The 21,829-nt window shown below is 42.8% G+C and overlaps 1 protein-coding gene across 1 annotated transcript; it reads right to left on the bottom strand.

Annotated features, from left to right (window-relative positions):
- Positions 1 to 667: 667 nt before the first annotated feature.
- Positions 668 to 21,608, bottom strand: MEAF6 (MYST/Esa1 associated factor 6). The gene is made up of 9 exons (XM_017892102.1): positions 21,596 to 21,608; positions 21,149 to 21,204; positions 20,687 to 20,802; positions 16,779 to 16,866; positions 16,603 to 16,648; positions 8,911 to 9,103; positions 4,713 to 4,742; positions 3,895 to 3,928; positions 668 to 2,191 (listed from the first exon to the last, which is right to left on the bottom strand). The coding sequence occupies exons 1-9, from the start codon at positions 21,606 to 21,608 to the stop codon at positions 2,183 to 2,185; spliced, it is 585 nt and encodes a 194-aa protein (XP_017747591.1). The 3' UTR covers positions 668 to 2,182.
- Between the last annotated feature and the right edge of the window lie 221 nt (positions 21,609 to 21,829).

The raw sequence follows: 21,829 nt of genomic DNA, 5'->3' as shown, positions 1-21,829 counted from the left end.
CTTTTTTTTTTTTTTGAGACGGAGTCTTGCTCTGTTGCCCAGGCTGGAGTGCAGTGGCCGGATCTCAGCTCACTGCAAGCTCCGCCTCCCGGGTTCCCGCCATTCTCCTGTCTCAGCCTCCCGAGTAGCTGGGACTACAGGCGCCCGCCACCTCGCCCGGCTAGTTTTTTTTGTATTTTTTATTAGAGACGGGGTTTCACCGCGTTAGCCAGGATGGTCTCGATCTCCTGACCTCGTGATCCGCCCGTCTCGGCCTCCCAAAGTGCTGGGATTACAGGCTTGAGCCACCGCGCCCGGCCAATAATCTTTTTAAGAGCAGTACTATTCTTTATTTTTGAGACGGAGTCTCGCTCTGTCGCCCAGGCTGCTGGAGTGTAGTGGCGCAATAGAGCAGTACTATTCCACATCTAGCAATCTCAACCTGTAAGAGTCAAAAATATTTTAAGATCTGCTGTGTGCTTTCCTCAAAAGGAAGGAAACTGCAGGCATCCCACTCCTCCCTTCCAGCAAAGGAGATCAACAGACAAAAAATACAGAATGCTTCTAGGATTTTTTTTAAGGAATAATCTAAATATAAGAAACTATTTCCTTAAAAATCCTGACATTGGAGTTCTGCTACCAAAGACACAGCCAAAGACATCTAAATAGCCAGAGTTTAAAAACACACACACACACAAGTGTATTTGAGAACAAGAGTAAAAGCTTTTGCACACTGACAAGGTAGACTTGTTTTACAGTAGATGCCATCCATATTCGGTCTTACTAATATTATCACAATACTGTTTCTTACAAAGATATAGGCATAAGTCAAGGACTATGACTAACTAGAGTCAAAGGAAAGGTTAGACCCCAAATCTTATCCCTCAGACCAATTCATAACATAGGACTTAAATTAAACCATTCAGTCTTCTAATGTAGTGGTTCTCAACCCAGATTCTCATCAGAATCCCAGGAACTCTTTTAAAGAAATTCCCAATAACTAGGCTGTACCCTAGTCTCTAGGAGTGGGATCCAGGCATGAGTATTTTAAAGCTTCTCAGGTGATTCCAATGTGCAGCCAGACCCTGTCTCAAATTCACCACAGCACTAGAGGCAGGTAACAATTACTAGCAAATTCCTCGGCCCATCAAGCCCTCCAAGAAAGGGAGAGCTGCTAGGCAACACTGGCTCTCACTGCTGCTATCCTTTCACTCCACTTAAGAATGACATAAGTTATCACTTTTGGTATAATTTTGAGACTTTCCATATGCCATGGTGATTTTTAGAGCAATATTTAATCAGGTGAATACCAGCAAAGACAGAAAATACAGAAAAAGAAATTTCCATAAGGCATGATATGAATAAATAAAGTAAGTGAAAAAACAATCTTGGGTTTAAAAGTAAAGCATGAGAATTTGAAGCCTGTGAAATTTTATTTATACAAAAGAATAAAATAGCTATTTAAAAGAATTGATTTAAACTTATGTTTTCCATTTTCCTGCTCCTTGAACATGAATCTGCTACCAACTCAGAAAGATTTAAGATAGGTAATTACTAAATAAACACTCTTTACCTCTCCTTGCAAAAAAACAGAGCCAAGTTTCCCATTTCACTTATGATAAACCAGATTATTTTCAGTTATGAATATCGGCAACTGCATGAAAAAGATGATCAGATATGTCAGCAGGAAGGTATGAGCTGTACAAAGGCATTACAAAAAAACCCCAAATAAAATAAGATAAAAACAACAAGAGAAAAACAAGAACACATAAAACAATATAAGAAAATGCCATATTTACAGCCTACATCTGAAATGTGACTTGTGTTCTACTTTCAGCATAAAACAAAACCAGAGAACATTTCTTGATGGGTATCACAGATGAAGCTGGTGCCAGCCAGTTTGGGGGGAGACATTCATTCTAAGAAGGGAGAAACGCACAGTTAGCAACTTGCTGGGATTATAACATTGTCTTGATCTTCCTGCAGTTCTGTTACTAAAAATGACATAAAGTAAGACCCAATGTCTTACAGAAATGACTTGTTTGTCACCACATTTAGAACAAACTACTCAAAGTCACAGGCACTGGGTCTGGGAGAGCAGAGGTGGATGGCCACGAACTCAGGTGAACGATGTTTATCTTTGTGAGGTCAGAGAAGGGAAGCAGGGCTCTACAGCCTGGAAGCTTCTGCACTAACGTGTCTTCTAATAGTCCTAAAGAGAGAAAAACAAAAGTCCCAACTTACTCTCAGCAGAACAGTTGTTTGACCCTAAGGGAAAAAAATATCTCACTAACAACTCTGCCAGGGGATTGCTCCATAGCTGAAGATTCTATTTCAGGCTGGGCGTGGTAGCTCACACCTGTCATCTCAGCACTCTGGGAGGCCGAGGTGGGCGGATCACGAGGTCAGGAGTTCGAGACCAGCCTGGCCAGCATAGTGAAACCCCGTCTCTACTAAAAACACAAAATATTGGCGGGACGTGGTGGTGGGCGCCTGTAATTCCTGCCTTAGGAGGCTGAGGCAGGAGAATCGCTTGAATCTGGAAGGCGGCGGTTGCAGTGAGCCAAGAAAGATCATGCCATTGCACTACAGACTGGACAACAAGAGTGAAACTCTGTCTCCAAAAAAAAAAAAGATTATATTTCAGGCCAGGTGTGGTGGCTCAGGCCTATAATCCCAGCATGACTTAGTGAGGCCCAGGCGGGCAGATCACTTGAGGTCAGGAGCTCGAGACCAGCCTGGGTAACAAATTAAGACCATGTCTCTACAAAAAATATAAAAATCAGCCAGGTGTGGTGGCTCATGCCTGTGGTCCCAGCTACCTGGGAGTCTGAGGTGGGAGGATGTCTTGAGCCTGGGAGGCAGAGGATGCAGTGAGCTGAGATCGCACCATTGCACTCTGGCTTGGGCAACAGAGCCAGACCCTGTCTCACACACACACACACACTAAAAAAAAAGATTGTACTCCAAATACAATGTACAATACTTCACATCTGAAAATGGTCTGCCTTCTGAGTCCATAAAGGGATTGAAACATCAATTCTGTTCTTATTAGAGCATCTGAACTCACCAGTCCAAAAAAAAAAAAAGAGCTAGTATTAACAATTTATTATTTAATTAAAGGGAATTTTTCATCATTAAAAATGTATGTGACCGGCCAGGTGCGGTGGCTCACACATGTAATCCCAGCACTTCAGGAGGCTGAGGTGGGCGGATCACGAGGTCAGGAGTTCGAGACCAGCATGGCCAACATGGTGAAACCTCATCTCTACTGAAATACAAAAATTAGCTGGGCATGGTGGCATACACCTGTAATCCCAGCTACTCAGGAGGCTGAAGCAGGAGAATCACTTGAACCTGGTAGGCAGAGATTGCAGTGAACCAAGATTGCACCACTGCACTCCAGCCTGAGCGACAGAGCGAGACTCTGTCTCAAAAAAAAAAAAAAGTACGTGACCTCTTTCTCTCCTTAAAATACGAAACCACGAGCCAGGCACGCTAGCTCACACCTGTAATCCCAACACTTTGGGAGGCTGGGGTAGGAGGATTGCTTAAGTCCAGAAGTTCCAGACTGGGCATCATGGCGAAACCCCATATCTACAAAAAGTACAAAAATTAGCCAGGCGAGGTGGCATGGACCTGTAGCTACTCAGGAGGCCAAGCACAGGAGGTCAAGGTCACAGTGAGCTTTGATGGTGATGATACTGCACTCTAGTCTAGGCGACAGAGCAAGAAACTGTCTCTCAAAAAAAAAAGTAACACCTGAAAGTTGAAGTATTTCCAGATGGATATCCCAGACTTTAAATCAAAAGTTATGACTCCAGGTTGGGAACACTCAATCTCTGAAGACAAATACATTTTTCTAATCATCTACAAAATTGCCAGCCTCTCTGAAGTGGTCTGGCTGATACTTACAGCTCGTGGTTTTTTGTTTAACTTCAGATCAATCCTGTGACAGAAAAGATAAAAGATATTTCCATTTTAATTTACAGGAAATGGGTCCCGCAATCAGCTACTGCATAGGGCATAAGCTATAACAAAGACTATTTGGTTATGAAAAATCCACATTCTTCATTAGACTATGTCATATTTAGTTGTTTACCCAGATATTATCAAGCAAGTATTAAAATTATGAGCACACATTTTGCCCTAAGGCAAACTTAGATGACTCTAAAAAGAAATGTATACAGCAGCTACAAAAGCCATATAATTTTAAAACAATTCCAGAACTACATGTTAAAGAGGTTGAATTAAGAGGGCATGCTCTATGTTAATGTGTTAGTTCTGTAACTACATCACTGAAAATTACTGAGACACACGGTGATTAACAACAGGAAAGAGACTAGGAGTTTGTATTTCTGGACATGAAACGCAAAATAAATTAAATGAATTTCAATTTTTAAATATTTCCAAAGCAAAATATCAAGATCTTAAGCTATTATTCTCCTTATGAAGCAAAGCCAGAAAATCAATTTAAATATGAGTTAAAGGTTATCTATTTTAAAAGAAATTAAAATGCATAAAAGTGAAGTTTACTTAATTTTGCTTAAGTTATTAAATAAAATGTTACCTCCATCCCGTTTTTCTGTTTTTAAAAAAAACTTCCCAGCCTAACCTAATATACATACCTACAATTAAACAGATAAACTATGGGTTAGAAAGGTCTCAAAAAGGCATACTGGTGTCTACACACTAAACAACACAGCACAAACACTAATTCAAATCAAACTTACTCAAAGTCATAATCAAACATGCCAGACGGGCTGAGGGGCAGCATTTGAAAGGAAGAAAGCAATAGAAATTAATATACTAATTGAACAAATTAGTCGATTAGCCACCCTAGCAAGAATTGTAGAAACAAAATCAGCTTTAAGAATCTTAAGCAACAAAGTTTCAAACATCAAAGCACCAAAGATTTTGTGGTCAGGAGATTCCCTTCCTTCAATGGATTTCATATCAGAAGACTAGACTATGAAAGAAAAAGTTATTTCATTAGAAAACTACAGACACCTGGAGCCCTTTTATTAGCTGCCAAATTCGGAGTTAGAACTTTTAAAATATTTACTTGTATTGAAAAATATAATTAGGGCAGTAGAGAAACAGAGAAAGAAAGGTTTAGTTATATAACGAAAGGCACTTTGAAGACAGTACTAACAACTCAGCATAATATACTTTCACTAAAATAAAAAACTACAACAGAGTCTAAACTTTGAAAAAGGAAAACATTTTACAACTTTTTACTCAAGTTATATGGTTTGTTTTTGTTGTTGTTGTCATTGTTTTTTGAGATGGAGTCTTGCTTTGTCACCCAGGCTGGAGTGCAGTGACGCAATCTCGGCTCACTGCAAGCTCCGCCTCCCAGGTTCACGCCATTCTCCTGCCTCAGCCTCCCTCAAGTTCTATGTTCTAAACATGTTCAGGGAACACCATGCTCCTTTTCTACAGCGTTCATCCTACAAGCCCAAAGTTGAATGAATAAACTTGAGTGGTGGAACCTTGTTCCAGAAAATGAAGAACAGTATTGCTCTGCCACCTAAGTAGGTGATAGCAATTAACTATCTACATCAGGGCTACAATCGAGAAACACAAAAGTCTGCAGCACCCCCTTTTTTTTAGACAGAGTTTTGCTCTTGTCACCCAGGCTGGAGTGCAAGGGCGCAATCTTGGCTCACTGTAACCTCCGCCTCCTGGGTTCAAGTGATTCTGCTGCCTCAGCCTCCCTAGTAGCTGGGATTACAGGCGCCTGCCATCAAGTCCAGCTAATTGTTGTATTTTTAGTAGAGATAGGGTTTCGTCATGTTGGCCAAGCTGGTCTTGAACTCCTGACCTCAGGTGATCCATCTGCCTTGGCCCCCCAAAGTGCTGGGATTACCGGCATGAGCCAATGCACCCAGCCTGCAGCACCCCTGTTAAAACAAGGGAAAGCTGCCATCCACAAGCACCTGAGTCTCAGGGATCTGGAGGGAGCAGTGCAGAGGAGGAGACCATTTTGTGCCATCATCACTAGCAGGCCATGGTATGGGCAGGCCTCCAAAGCAAACATTAACCTGGAGCATGACACCTGCTGCTTCGCTGGCTCCAACACCTTCCAGACTAAAACAATATGCAAATGGCTACATTTAGGTCCTAAAACAATACGCAAATGGCTATATTCTCCTCCTAGACAATGTTTACAAGAGTAAAGCTAGAAGAAAGCTTAATGTCAGTATCTCTCACAAAATAGTTTCACTTTACACTCCATCCTGGGCAATACAGCAAGACCTTGTTTCAAGAAAAAAAGAATTTCATATTCCTGTAAGAAGGCAAATTCAAAAGTTATTTCCTTTTGCTTAAGTGCCATATTTATTTCCACTTTGCTTTGCTCACCACTAAATAGTGTCTGGCACACAGTAAGTACTGAAACATTTGCTGAAATAATTTATTATTGACTCATCTCACTATATGAGGTATGGCACACTGGAGGAGAAACATGTACTATACTGGGTACAAACTTAACAACGTACATACAAACCATGCTCTGTCCCCACCCCAATCTGCCAGCCCTACTGAAGTATCAGTCAGCCATGGTAAGGGACTTGGAGCAGACACAATTCCTGACTAAAGATGGCAGGAGTCCGAGAGCCTTAACTGACCACTCATGTGCCATTCAGGCACACTGAATTTTGCTTCCCTAGAAAGGAAGCAAATCAGCTTCCCTCTCCTTTCTTGGGGCAGATGAGTGCCTATGGCCAAGGGAGATCAGCCAGATATTAAATCAGAGGGAACAAAAGGACAGCAATAAAAAGCAGGATTCTGCTTTCCAAACAGAAAACACTATTTGCGAAGCAGTAACTAATATCAAAGATCTTTACAACTACCACTATTTTTCTGGAAGGAGATACCTCCTAGGATAGGAAGAAGTATTACTCCTATGGAAATGTGCTAGAAACCTGCAAGAAGAAAGTGAAGTTCAGCACCTCTTTAACTCCTTTTAATCAGTCATCAGCTAATAATGTCATTAATGGAAATGAAGGAAGAACTACCTGAAATAAACAGCTACCTAGAGAGTCTATTAATCAGTAATGGAAAAAAGTACCAGAAACTTTCAAAGAGTTTCCTCCCTACTCTAGACACTATGAAATAAGAAAATAATCACTACTTTGAAATGACACTAGGCCAGGCACAGTGGCTCATGCCTGTAATCCTAGCACTTTGGGAGGCCAAGGCAGGTGGATCACCCAAGGCCAGGAGTTCACGCCAACACAGTGAAATGTGTCTCTACTAAAAATACAAAAATTAGCTGGGCACAGTGGTGCACACCTGTATTCCCAACTACTCAGGAGGCTGAGGCAGGAGAATCGTTTGAACCCAGGAAGCGGAGGTTGCAGTGAGCTGAGATCATGTCACTGCACTCCAGCCCGGGTGACAGAGCAAGACTCCGTCTCAAAAAAATAAAAATAACAATAAATGACACTGGAGTAAATTTAATAAAAGCAATACAGAGCATGACATTTAATTAACTTGACAATTAAAAACAATTTTTAAGAATGTATTTCTCTGTTATTCGTGATAAGCTAGCACGAGTCTTATTACAGTTGGTCAAATAACCTATAGCCTTTCAAAAATATATAAAGAAATAGATATGCAATTTTTGCTATTTCTTACTACAGTTATGCAATTAGGATGGTGACTTCTGGTTTGCAGAAAAATGTTAAGCAGCAGTCCTCAGTCATTATTTGAAGGAAATACTATTTCTGCAGTCTAGAAAACACCATTACCATCAACAAGAAAAACTCTTAAAATAATTGAAGAACCAGCTGATGCCAACCAAGAGGTTCAAATCAGGTAGAGTTAATTCTACGTTATCCCCAGGCACTGTCATATCCATGAAACTAACAAGTTTAATACCTTGGGTGCATGAAGGAATACACTACAGATTTGTAAACCAAATCCAGAGGCAAACTGGAGGACAGGGAATGCCACCCATTCCTTGCATTGCCCCCTTTCACCTGCTCACCATGCAGTCTTCCAGGAGAAGTAGAACAAAGGTACAGTTTCTAGACTGAGGAATCTTGCCCTGGCTTTGAAACTTCTAGGAGGCATGGAAACAGGTATGTATAGGGTCTCCATTACTCCCGGAAGGCTTGAGGCCAGCAAAACTCCTTACCCGAGAAACTGTACGTTATACTCTTTAGGTCAAGCTGCATAATTTCCAATTATCTGAGTTAACAAACCCCAGCATTATCATACAAACCCCAGGCAGAGTGAAAGCTGAAACCCTCTCTGGGTGATACCTGGCCTCTCTGTCCACTGACGTTCATTCCTATCTCATTATGTACTGCAAAAAAAACACGGTGCACCAACGTTACACGTTACCTATGAAGACACTCTCATATTTTACAGGCTTTATACTGTTCCTCCAGTATCTGAAGTCAGCATATTGCTGAGAAATACAGAAACAGAAAAATCACAATAAAAAAAAAAAAACTTGTATTTAAAGAGAAAAAAAGGCATGTCAAATCAGTTCTCTTCATCCACAAAGAAACAAGAGTAGGCAAAGATCAGGATTACCAGCAGAAGACTTTAGCCCACTTTACAGCTTCCCAAAAAGTACTAGTGGCATTTTCAAATACTATTACACAGATTCCATTTTACTTCTTTTCTCTTCTAAAATTATTCCATATTCACCACATGAAACAAGGTTTTTATGGAATAAAACTATTCTACACTAGAAACAGTGAGAAGGATGCCCGGGAGTCTTCCTTGAGCATTACTCTAATGCCCACCAATTCCTCCCTTTGAGCAAATTAGCCCATTCACTCGGACCTAAGGACTTTCTTGCCATCAGCAACAGAAAGGGTCTGCAACAATCCTAAAGAGTTTTTATTCTAGGCAATTCCCTTCACAGCAATGGTCATGGGAGCTGCGGGGGGTGGGATTCCTGCCACTGACCTGTGCCGGTTTTTATTCTTTCGCTTTTTATGGCTGCTGTGGTGACTCCCTGAGGAAGTAGAGGAAGCAGCCTTCTGAGGTTTCACTCCCTGCACAGATCCATCCAGATCCTCAGGGTCCTCCTGGCTGGGCTCGTTTTCCTGATTGTGGAAGTCTGGAGAAGTGTCACTTTCCGTCCCACTTCCTGGCTCCCCTGGAGGAAATAAAACACAAGTTTCCAAATGCATCATCAGTACTCCTCAGGCAATCTGTCCATCAACATGAACACTAATAGGAAAAAACCATTCCCCATCCTCTAATTGACAGAGAAGATAAATGTTGACAGAGAAGATACACACAAAGGATCAAAGTTAGCAGAGGTCCTGAAAAAGCATGTCATCTGAAACAATGTAACCAGAGACAACACCTCTAAGGGCAGTTGGGAGACAGGAACATAGAGCCAGGATAACCTCACTGCATAAAGGTTATTTAACCACAGAATACACTAATGGGATTAATAATTATACATAAAGCATCAGAAGGACTCCAGGGGAATGAGGGATGATCTTGGAAAAAGTGCCTCTAGCTGGCCCTGGTTTCTTCCCCAAACCATATGGGCATCCTTTTTTTAAAAAAAAAAAAAAAAAAAAAAAAAAAAAAGGCCAAAGAGACAGAAGACAGCCCATTCCTGAATTACTCTTAAGTTTTCCATTTTGTTTTTGTTTGTTTAACCTTTAAGCTCTGTTGAACTTGAACCTGATAAGTCTTTTTTTTTTTTTTTTTTCTTTTTTTTTGAGATAGGGTCTCACTCTGTCACCTAGGCTGCAGTGCAGTGGCAGAATCTCCGTTCACAGTAGCCTTTACTTCCTGGGCTCAGGTGATCTTTACACCTCAGCCTCCCACGCAGCTGGGACTGCAGGTGCCCATAAGCATAAGCCCAGCTAATTTTTATATTTTTTGCAGAGACGGGGTTTCACCATGTTGCCCAGGCTGGTCTTGCACTCCTGGGCTCAAGAGATCCACCTTCCAAAGTGCTGAGATTACAGGCATGAGCCACTACACCCAGCCCTGGAAAGCTTTATTTTATTTTATTGTATTTTGAGACAAGGTCTCACTCTGTCACCCAGGCCAGAGTGCACTGGTATGAACTGGTGTGATCACAGCTCATGGCAGCCTCAAACCGCTGGGTTCAAATTATCCTCCCATTTCAGCCTCCCCAGTAGCTGGAACTACGGGCACATGCCACCACACTTGGAGAATTTTATTTGTTTTAAGATGGGGTCTCACTATGTTGCCCAGGCTGGTCTCGAACTCCTGGGCTCAAGCAATCCTCCTGCTTCAACCTCCCAAACTGCTGAGATTACAGGCATGAGCCACGCACTTTGCCAAGAATATTTTTAAAATGCAGTAATATTCAGCTGACACATGTTCTCAATTTTAAAACATCACTATAGATTATATTAAATAAATAAAAGCAAGCTCAATAACAACTTGTATAAATATATATATATTTATAGATCAGGCACAGTATCTCATGCCTGTAATCCCAGTGCTCTGGGAGGCTGAAGCAGGAGGATGGCTTGAGGCCAAGTGTTCAAGACCAGCTTGGACAACACAGCCAGACCCTCATCTCTATAAAACAAAATTAAAATTAGCCAGAAATGGTGGCACATATCTGTAGTCTCAGCTATTCAGGAGGCTGAGGTGCCCATGAGTTTGAGCCTGCAGTGAGCTACGATCTTACCACTGCAATGCACTCTAGCCTGGGCAACAGAGCAAGACTCTGTCTCTTAAAAAAAAATAAAAATAAAAATGCTGCATGCAGTGGCTCATGCCTGTAATCCCAGCACTTTGGGAGGCCGAGGTGGATGGATCACCTGAGGTCAGGAGTTCAAGACCAGCCTGGTCAGCATAGCAAAACCCCATCTCTACTAACACAAAAATTAACCAGGTGTTGTGGCAGGCACCTGTAGTCCCAGCTATTCAGGACTCTGAGGCAGGGAGAATTGCTTGAACCCGGGAAGTGGAGATTGCATGAGCCGAGACTGTGCCACTGCAATGTTGCTCTGGGCAACAGAGCAAGACTCCATCTCAAAAAAAAGAATATAGTTATCGGTATGGTTTGGCTCTATGTCCCCACCTAAATCTCATCTCAAATTCTAATCCCCACATGTTGAGGGAGAGACCTGGTGGGAGGTGACTGGATCATGGGTTGGTTTTCCCCATGCTATTCCTGTGATAGTGAGGGAGTTCTCACAAGAACTGATGGTTTTAAAAATGTTTAGAAGCTCCTCCTTCATGTGCATTCTCTCTCCTACTGCCTTGTGAAGAAGGTGCTTGCTTCCCCTTTACCTTCCACCATGATGGTAAGTTTCCTGAGGCCTCCCCAGCCATGTAGAACTGTGGGTCAATTAAACATCTTTCCTTTATAAATTACTCAGTCTCAGCTATTTCTTTAGAGCAGTGTGAAAACAGACTAATACAGTTATATTTGCATTTCATTTATATATATATACTTGTTTTTCCTGAAAGGAATTTCTTTAAACTCTTAATAGGTGAGGATGAGTGAGGGAAGACTTTCACTTTACTCAACTGTTGAAGGATCCTAAATATATACATTACCTGGCCGAGCACAGTGGCTCATGTCTGTAATCCCAGCACTCTGGAAGACCGAGGCAGCTGGATCACCTGAGGTCAGGAGTTCAAAACCAGCCTGGCCAACATGGTGAAACCCCACCTCTACTAAAAATACAAAAAATTAGCCAGGCATGGTGGTGGGCACCTATAATCCCAGCTACTCGGGAGGCTGAGACAGGAGAATCACTTGAACCCGGGAGGTGGAGGTTGCAGTGAGCCGAGATGGCGTCATTGCACTCCAGCATGGGCAACAAAAGCAAGACTCCGTCTCAAAAAACAAAAAACAAAAAAAAAATGTGTATATATATATATATATATACACACACACACACACACACACATATATACACACACATTATCAATTTCTAAAACTTGCCAAAAAAGGTCATGTGGTAGCAGAACCAAGGGACCAGTTTTCTTTTTTTTGAGACAGAGTCTCGTTGTGTTGCACCCAGGCTGGAGTGCAGTGGCGCGATCTCAGCTCACTGCCATCTCCACCTTCCCAGTTCAAATGGTTCCCCTGCCTCAGCCTTCCGAGTAGCTGGGATTACAGGAACCCACCACCATGCCCAGCTCATTTTTGTCTTTTTAGCAAAGACGAGGTTTTGCCATGTTGGCCAGGCTGGTCTCAAACTCCTGACTTCAGGTGATCTGCCCGCCTCAGGCTCCCAAAGTTCTGGGATTATAGGTGTGAGCCACCACATCTGGCCCAGTTTTCTTCTTCCTATGGTCTTTACATTATAATCTGCTAGGAAGAGATTTTAAATTGAGTAGCATATGGGTACAAGAAGGAAACAGTTCCAGAAAAGCAGGAGAGAGAAATAGCCAAATCTCAGAAATCATGAAACCCTATTTTTGAACACATTTTAGGAAAACAACAGAAAAGGAAACTCTAGAGCAAGCTTGTCCCACCAAGGACCATGGGCCACATGCAGCCCAGGACAGCTTTGAATGTGGCCCAACACAAATTTGTAAACTTTCTTAAAACATTATGAGATTTTTTTGTGATTTTTTGTTTTTAGCTCATCAGCTATAGTAAACGTTAGTATATTTTATGTGTGGCCCTAGACAATTCTTCCAATGTGGCCCAAAGAAACCAAAAGACTGGACATCCCTGCCTAGAGCTATGAAGCTATTATACAAAAAGCATACTGACCAATTCTGCCCTTCTGATGTTCAAGAAAACTGATTTCACACTAAAAAAACAACATGCTACACAAAGCTGCAGTAATCAACACTGTGTGGTACTGGCATAAACATATAAATCAAGGGACTAGAATTCAGAGTCCCAGGATGAACCCTTATATTTACAGTCAACTGATTTTCAACAAGGATGACAAGATGATTCAATGAAGAAAGAAAAGTCTTTTCAACAAATGGTGCTGGAACAACCAGATATTCACATGCAAAAGAATAAAGTTGTACCCCCATCTCACACCACACAAAAAAATTAACTCAAAATGGATCACAGACACAAATTAAGAGCTAAAACTAAAAATCTCCGATGCCAGGACGGGCGCAGTGGTCACGCCTGTAATCCTAGCACTTTGGGAGGCCGAGGCAGGAGGATCACGAGGTCAGGAGTTCAAGACCAGCCTGGCCAACACAGTGAAACCTCTTCTCTCCTAAAAATAGGAGAGAACAAAAATTAGCTGGGCATGGTGGCACATGCCTGTCATCCCAGTTATTCGAGAGGCTGAGGCAAGAGAATCGCTTGAACCCAGGAGGTGGAGGTTGTGGTGAGCTGAGATCACGCCACTGCACTCCAGCCTGGGATTGAGCAAGACTCCATCTCAAAAAATAAAAATAAAAATTTAGATGCCACTGGGTTAGGCAATGGTTTCTCAGATATGACCACAAAAGCAAATGTAACAAAAGAAAAAATACATAAATTGGACTTTTTTTTAATTTTTATTTTTTTGAGATAGGTTCTTACTGTCACCCAGGCTAGAGTGCAGTGCAGTGGCACAGTCACTGCAGCCTTGACCTCCTGGGTTCAAGTGATCCTTCTCCCTCAGCTTCCTGAGTCATTGAGACTACAGGTGTGTAACATCACATCCAGCTAATTTTGTTTTGTTTTGTTTTTGGTAGAGATAGGGTCTCACTATGTTCCCTAGTTTGATCTTGAACTCCTGAGCTCAAAAGATCCTCTCACCTCGGCCTCCCAAAGTGCTGGGATTGTAAGTGTGAGCCACCTCGCCAGCTTTTTTAGGTTTTTGTTTTGTTTTGTTTTGACAAAGTCTTGGTCTGTCACTCAGACTGGAGTGTCATGGCTCACTACAGCCTCAAACTCCTGGGTTCAAGCAATCCTCCCCCCTCAGCCTCTTGAGTAGCTGGGACTACCGGCTTCCCAAAGGTATGAGCCAGCCACTGTGCTCAGCCAAAAATCTTTAGTACATAAGTGTTTGTCTTAGTCAAGCTTCTGAAAGCAGTAACTTTTGAGTATTTCCTGACAAGTACCTGGGTGCAGCTATTCTTGCAGGCAGACAGGTAAACAGCCATATACTGAATGATCAGCTAAGCCAGGGCAGGATTACAGGCTCTTGTGAAAACTAAGTCAGGGCCGGGCCTGGTGGCTCACGCCTGTAATCCCAGCACTTTGGAAGGCCAAGGCAGGTGGATCACCTGAGGTCAGGAGTTCAAGATCAGCCTGGTCAACATGGTGAGACCACATCTCTACTAATAATACAAAAATTAGATGGGCATGGTGATGCACACCTGTAATCCCAGCTATTCGGGAGGCTGAGGCAGGAGAATTGCTTGAACCTGGGAGGTGGAGGTGGCAGTGAGCCAAGATCACATCGTTGCACTCCAGCGTGGGTGACAAGAGCAAAACTCTGTCTCCAAAAAAAAAAAAAAAAGAAAACTAAGATACCATTCCATCTCAACTCATAGGAGTGAGGTCCAGGGTGTCCCTTAACCAGTTTTGTTCCTCTACAAAAAATGTAATATAGCTCTACATTCTAGAGTAGCATTAATTAAAAAGAAGTAAGATTTAGTGGAGAGTCATAGTAAAAGAAAAATCGGCCGGGCGCGGTGGCTCAAGCCTGTAATCCCAGCACTTTGGGAGGCCGAGACGGGCGGATCACGAGGTCAGGAGATCGAGACCATCCTGGCTAACACAGTGAAACCCCGTCTCTACTAAAAAATACAAAAAAAAAAACTAGCCGGGCGAGGTGGCGGGCGCCTGTAGTCCCAGCTAATGTAGTCCCAGCTACTCGGGAGGCTGAGGCAGGAGAATGGCGTAAACCCGGGAGGCGGAGCTTGCAGTGAGCTGAGAACCGGCCACTGCACTCCAGCCCAGGCGACAGAGCGAGACTCCGCCTCAAAAAAAAAAAGAAAAATCAAAAGGACTTGGTATAATTGATAAGGCTGGCAGAAAGGAGTCAAAGACATCTACAGAGTATTATCACAAAAAATCTGTGAAGACAAATTCTGAAGGAAATAGAACAATTCTGTTTTAGATCAAATGTTTGAGTGAATATGAGTGGAAATGTCTAGAAGGAAATGCAGGATTCAGGCCAGGCAGAGTGGCTCACACCTGTAATCCCAGCACTTTGGGAGGCCCCCAGGAAGCGGAGGTTGCAGTGAGTCAAGATCATGCCACTCGTGCCACTGCACTCCAGCCTGGGCAACAGAGCGAGACTCTGTTTCAAAAAAAAAAAAAAAGGAAATGCAGGAGTAAAGCCAGGAAAGAGGTTAAGTGCATAGCAACAAATTCAGAAATCTGTACATAGAGATAATAATTAAATAATTCTAATTCCCAAACTACTAAAATCCCTTTTCCTCATATTATTGCACCAGTGCAAAAAGAACTAGATCCAACAACGAGATATACCTTCTGAAAGAAGTAGACAGTAATACCGAGAACAGGTCATATTTCAAGGTGATGAAATACAGAGACAGAACATCCAGAACAGTTACACTGAGTCTGACTCAGAAAGATAAATGCACAAATCTATAACCCATCACTGGAAATTAGACTGTATGGTTTATGTATAAAAAATAAGATATAATTCGTTTACAAAGTAAATAGCACTATTTTCCATTTTATATTTAAGAATATACAGGTACATTCTATTTATGGGATGAGCATTTATTTAATTAATTAATTTATTTTTTGACATGGTCTCACTTTGTCACCCAGGCTAGAGCAGTGACATGATCATGGCTCACTGCAGCCTCAACTTCCTGGGCTAAAGCAATCCTCTTACCTCAGCCTCTCTAATAGCTGGGACTACAGGCACATGCCACCAAGCCTGGCTAGTTTTTTAATTTTTTGTAGAGAGAGTCTTGCTTTGTTGACTAGCCTGGTCTTGAACTTGTGGGCTCAAGCAATCCTCCCACCTCTCCATTCCAAACTGCTGGGATTACAGGTGTGAGCCACTGCACCAGGCCAAGATGAACATTTTCTAAGAATTATTAAATTGGGCACATGGAGATTTATAAGACATATTTGAAATTTTCCATAAAAGTTATTGTTTTAACTTTAATTCCCTAGGAATTTATAAGATTTATCAGGAATGAAAATATATCTTTGCCCCTTTGAGATGCTAAAGCCAATCTTCATGTGACCGAAGAGGCAAGAAGAGTAACTTCTTCCTCAAAAGGAAAAAATATGATTGCTCACACATGGTGGCTCATGCCTGTACTCCATTTTGGGAGGCTGAAGTGGGAGGATTATTTGATGCCAGGAATTATAGACTAGCCTGGGCAACATAGTGAGACCCTATCTCTTTAAAAAATTTAAAAATTAGCCAGGTGTGGTGGCGGATGCCTGTGGTCCTAGCTACTTGGGAAGCCGAGGCAGGAGGATTGCTTGAGCCTAGGAGTTTGAGGTTGCAGTGAACTATGATCATGCCACTGTACTCCAGCTTGCGCTATAGAGTGAGACCTTGTCTGGGTGGGGAGTGGAGAAAACATGATTAAGGATACCCTAAAAGTTTTTAAACTTCTAGGGGGAAGAGGGAAGAGCATAAGAAATGCAGTTCTCAGATACATAATTGGATGAATTAAATATAAGGGCGATGGTAGCTTAAAAATAAACTGATGAGAAACATAAAAATATAAACTTACTCTTTTCAATGAGCTGGTCTTGAACTCCTGCCAATGCACTTACTGCCTAAAAGAAAAGCCACCAGTTACTAGAAAAGTGACCACAGACCTCAGAAGAGCACTCCCAGAGGAAGGGAAAGAGAAAACACATTTCCCAACAACAGGCCAAGAAAGATTCCCCCACCACCACTACTTACAGCTGCTGAGGTAACTGAGGATTTACTGAAGAGCCGTTCAGCTTCCTTAAACTTCCGGTTCCTTCGATCATTTTTGCTATTGGAGTTTCTAAGACACACAGAAGAAACTCATCATGAGCACCAAGCTATGTCTATGGCTCAAGCTGGGGATGCCCCAGGACTCATGTTCACTACAGAAAGCCTCCATATCACTTAGATTGGCCCAAATGACCTTTATGCTGAACATAGAAAGCAATGTTTTCCAATATATGGTACATGGCCCACTGTGGGACATGAGATTTAGCTGCTTCACATGTTTTTTAAATTAATTTATTTATTTATTTATTTATTGAGAAGGAGTCTTGCGCTGTTACCCACACTGGAATGCAATGGCAGAATCCCAGCTCATTGCAACCTCTGTCTCCCAGGTTGAAGCGATTCTCCTGCCTCAGCCTTCCAAGTAGCCAGGATTACAGATGCCTGCCACCATGCCTGGCAAGTTTTTTTGTATTTTCAGTAGAAACGGGGTTTTGCCACATTGGCCAGGCTGGTCTCGAACCCCTGACCTCAGGTGATTCACCCACATCCGCCTCCTAAAAATGCGGGGATTACAGGCATGAACCACCACGCCCAGTCTATTTTTTTTTTTTTTTTTTTTTTTTTTTGAGATGGAGTCTCACCCTGTCACCCAGGCTGCAGTACAATGGGCAATCTCGGCTCACCACAACCTCCGCCTCCCAGGTTCAAGCAATTCTCCTGCCTCAGCCTCCAGAGTAGTCTGGGATTACAGGCACACACCACCACTCCCAGCTAATTTTTTCTTTTGTATCTTTAGTAGAGATGGGATTTCACCAAGTTAGCCAGGCTGGTCTTGAACTCCTGACCTCATGATCTGCCCACCTCAGCCTACCAAAGTGCTGGGATTACAGGCGTAAGCCACCGCACCTAGCCTTTTTTTTTTTTTTTGAGAGCGTCTCACTCTGTCTCCCAGACTGGAGTGCAGTGGCGCGATCCTGGGTCACTGCAATCTCCACCTTCTGGGTTCAAGTGATTCTCCTGCCTGAGCCTCTGAAGTAGCTGGGACTACAGGTGTACCCCACCATGCCTAATTTTTGTATTTTTAGTAGAGACAGGGTTTCACCATGTTGGCCAGGCTGGTCTCAAACTCCAGACCTCAAGTGATACACCCACCTTGGTCTTCCAAAGTGCTGGGATTACAGGTGTGAGTCACTGTGCCTGGCCACATTTTCATTTTAATATGTACCTATGTTACCTTATTTATTTATTTATATATTTTTTTGAGACAGAGTTTCGCTCTTGTTGCCCAGGCTGGACTGTAATGACGTAAGCTCGGCTCACTGCAACCTCCGCCTCCCGGGTTCAAGCGATTCTCCTGCCTCAGCCTCCCGAGTAGCTGGGATTACAGACATGCACCAACACGCCTGGCTAATTTTGTATTTTTAGTAGAGACACAGTTTCTCCATGTTGGTCAGGCTGGTCTTGAACTCCCAACCTCAGGTGATCCACCCGCCTCGGCCTCCCAAAGTGCTGGGATTACAGGCGTGAGCCACTGTGCCCGGCCAATATGTATTTATTTTAATGCTTATTATTTAAAAAGAACAGATTAGTGATATGAAGTGTCTCTTAAATAAACTAAATTCTCAAATTTAAAGAAAGAACCAGGGTTCCTTAGAGGAATGGCTGATACCAGGTCTGGGACAAAAAATGCACAAGGTAAGTATGGGACATCTTTTAGGCCAGAAAGCAATGGAGTGCTCCAAAAATAATAGGGTCATGTCGAAACGGCAAACAAGCCAGCTTGAGGAGGCTCCCTCTGACCACAGTTGGGACAAATGTGGAACAATGAAAGAAAGAGAAGTCAAAAAAGGAAGACTCTTTCTCAGAATGCCAGTAATAAAGGGAATAATAAAATTAGAGAATCACCATTTTACAACTTCCAGTGTACTAATGGATTCAGGTAAGAATCAACGGTGTATACTAAACAAAATACTGAATACAAATTTAGAGGGAGCAGTATTTTCATAACGTCTCAAAGCATAACATCCAAAATTACTTGTTAATCACAATGGGAAAAAATGAACTTTTATAGCAGATAAATCATATGGTCAAACTTAACAGCACCAAATAATAAGTCAATGTGACATTATGTGCCTCCCGATAAACGAGAGATAGATAACAAAAGATACACCAATTGCCTATGTAACATTTTTGCAAAAATGTTTAAAGGATCTTTCAGGATCCTTTTAATTAGTCATGAGTTTTGCCCTCAAAAAATCTCAGGAAACTGCGATATTCTACAAGGCAATGTCATGAATATCACCACAACCACCACGAAAAGGGTGACTCTCTTCAATCTTAAGACATAACAGCAAATGCCATGCATGAATGCTTACTGAATCCTGGATCAAAACAAATCAGCAAAGAATTTTTGGGGACAATTGAGGAAATTTTAATAAAGACTATGTATTATATACTATTAATGTAGTATTGATTTTCTAGGTATAATAACTGGTTAGGTAGGAGAAATGTCCTTATACTCAGGAGGTAATTACTGACACATTTAGGTGCAAAGTGTCAGTATATCTGCATCTAACTTTCAAACCGCTAAGTAGGAAAAAAAGGTATGGGGATAGGGAGATATAACTACAAAGGAGTGGCATGAGGAAGATCTTTGTAGTAATGGAATAGTTCATGAAGTAACTTGATTGTGGTCACATGAATCTACACACAAGATAAAGTGACACAGAACTACAGATATACATTGTACCAATGTCAATTTCCTGGCTTTGATACTGTATTAGAGTTACATAAAACACACCTATTGGGGAAAACCAGATGAAGAGTACAAGAGATCATTCTGCCAACTCCCTATGAATCTATAATTATTTCACAATTTAAAAATGTGAAATGTAAATATAGGTGTGTGCTTATATTAATATATATTATAGAGAGTAAGAGAAAGCAAATGTCACAACACATCATTTTTCTATAACTTGAAGATAATCCAAAAGTTTAGAAATTTTTTAAAAATATTACTAAGCAAGCAGTGGTACAGCTGGCACACAGGTATGGCAAAAATTGTGAGGGTCAGTTGGGCGTGGTGGCTCACCCCTTTAATTCCAACACTTTGAGAACCTGAGGCAGGAGGATTGCTTGAAACCAGGAGTTCCAGGCCTGCCTGGGCAACTAAGTGAGACTCCACTTCTACAAAAAAAAAAATGTTTTTAATTAGTCAGGTGCAGTATTGTGTGCCTGTAGTCCCAGCTAATTGGAAGGCTGAGGTGGGAGGATCATTTCAGCCCGGGAGTTAGAGGCTGCAGTGAACAAGATGGTGCTAACTGCACTCCAGCCTGGACAACAGCATGAGACCCTGTCTCTTAGAAAAAAGAAAAGTGGCCAGGCATGGTGGCTCACACCTATAATCCCAGCACTTTGGGAGGCCAAGGCAGCAGATCACCTGAGGTCAGGAGTTCAAGACCAGCTGGGCCAACATGGAGAAACCTCGTCTCTACTAAAAATAAAAAAATTAGCTAGGCATGGTGGCATGCGCCTGTAATCCCAGCTACTCAGGAGGAAAAAGAAAAAAAGAAAAAGAAAAATACTGTGAGGGTAGAACTCATGACTGATTAAAATGTGTAAAAAATTTAATAGAGTGATGTCGTGTAAAGATATTGTCATATGCTGTATTTAAGCCTCACACAACCCTGTGCCATAGGCCCAACTTTTGCTATTTTACAGATGTGAGCTTTGTCTAAGATTATTCAGTGAGGCAGTGCCTGAGCCAGAGTCCAAGAGTTCAAGTCCAGACCACACCACCACCTTATTATTGCCTCTAGCAAACTTGCTACTAAGAGCATACAGTCCTACAAACACACACAATAGGAACACTACAGGCTTTCGACACTCACTTTTGGTTGGTCAGATACCGATCCCAGCCACGAATAATATTGCCATACATCTGAGTGTCTTCCAGGTAGCTTCCCTCAAAAGCATAGATCTGTCGCTCCAAGTTTGCCAGTGTTTCCTGAGAGATGAAAAACAAGGACACGAATAACGCCTTTTAAATGCAAACACTTAAGTCTGACCAAAATGAAATCCTGATATTAGATTTGTAAACGCAAGCTTGTCCACACTAAATCACCCTGTGGAGAGATGGATGATATGGGGAGAAACAGCCGTTTAGGACTAAGACAGTCTAGACCTTTGGGTGTGATGGACCCCTGAATGTATAAAGCACGTCCCCAGAAAAATACACACACACGTGAAATTTTGCATATACTTTAGAGGATTCACGGAAACCAGGAGTCAAGAACCCAGGCTAAAGCAGAACTTGGGCGATGTCCACTCCCACGCACAAAAGGTATCGCTACCAGGAGAGGTAAGGGTGAGCAGCCTTTCAGCGTCAACTCGCTCCCCTCCCCGCAGGCTCAGAGAGGCCGCCGGCACCGGGTTGCCAGTTGCTATGGAAACCTGGAAGGGCAGCTTCAGGTGAGAGGGGCCTCCGGGGTGCCCAAGCCGAGACGCGGGGGCAGGAAGAGCTTAGCCACCAGGGTGCATTGGGCCTAGGGTGTCTGTCACAATTCCGAATTCTCCAGAATGTGTTCTTCTCCCTCGCCTGTCACCTTCTAGACATTCCCAAACACATCACAACCCTGTCTATCAAAAGCCTCCATTCAACGGATCTACTCCTAGTACCAAAAAGAACACGCTCCCCACCATCCTCCAAAGTCCAGACGGGGTGACTCGGTCCCCCTCCCATACTAGCCTCCTTCCCCACCCCACCCTGCAAAGATCACGGACTCGCCCGCCTCGCCCACCCCCGCGGCTCATGGACGCTCGCCCTTCCTAGCGCCCTCTCCCCGAGTCCCGAGCACCGGTACCGTCCTCCCTCCACGCCCCCTCCTGCGGCTGCCGCTGCCCCTCCCCCTCCCGCACTCCCAGCTCCCTCCTAGCTCCGGATTCCCACAGCCGGGAAGCTGAACCGCCGGCGGGCCGCAGAATGCGCACCCAGCCTCAGGCCGCCGAGCACCCAGCCCGCCGCGCCGCGCCGC

Source organism: Rhinopithecus bieti, unplaced genomic scaffold (genome assembly GCF_001698545.2).
Source record: "Rhinopithecus bieti isolate Rb0 unplaced genomic scaffold, ASM169854v2 scaffold_22548, whole genome shotgun sequence".
Taxonomy (NCBI): Eukaryota; Metazoa; Chordata; class Mammalia; order Primates; family Cercopithecidae; genus Rhinopithecus; species Rhinopithecus bieti.
The sequence above is the reverse complement of the archived record's forward strand: the minus strand, read 5'-3'. Positions and strand labels throughout refer to the sequence as shown.

What these genes read in the sequence shown, in the direction of transcription:
- MEAF6 (XM_017892102.1), bottom strand. An exon ending in GCTCACCCTTACCTCTCCTG is followed by an intron (nt 20,803 to 21,148) that starts GTAGCGATACCT and finishes TTCATCTCTCAG; the next exon opens with GAAACACTGGCAAACTTGGA. An exon ending in AGACCAGCTCATTGAAAAGA is followed by an intron (nt 9,104 to 16,602) that starts GTAAGTTTATAT and finishes TATTTCCTCCAG; the next exon opens with GGGAGCCAGGAAGTGGGACG.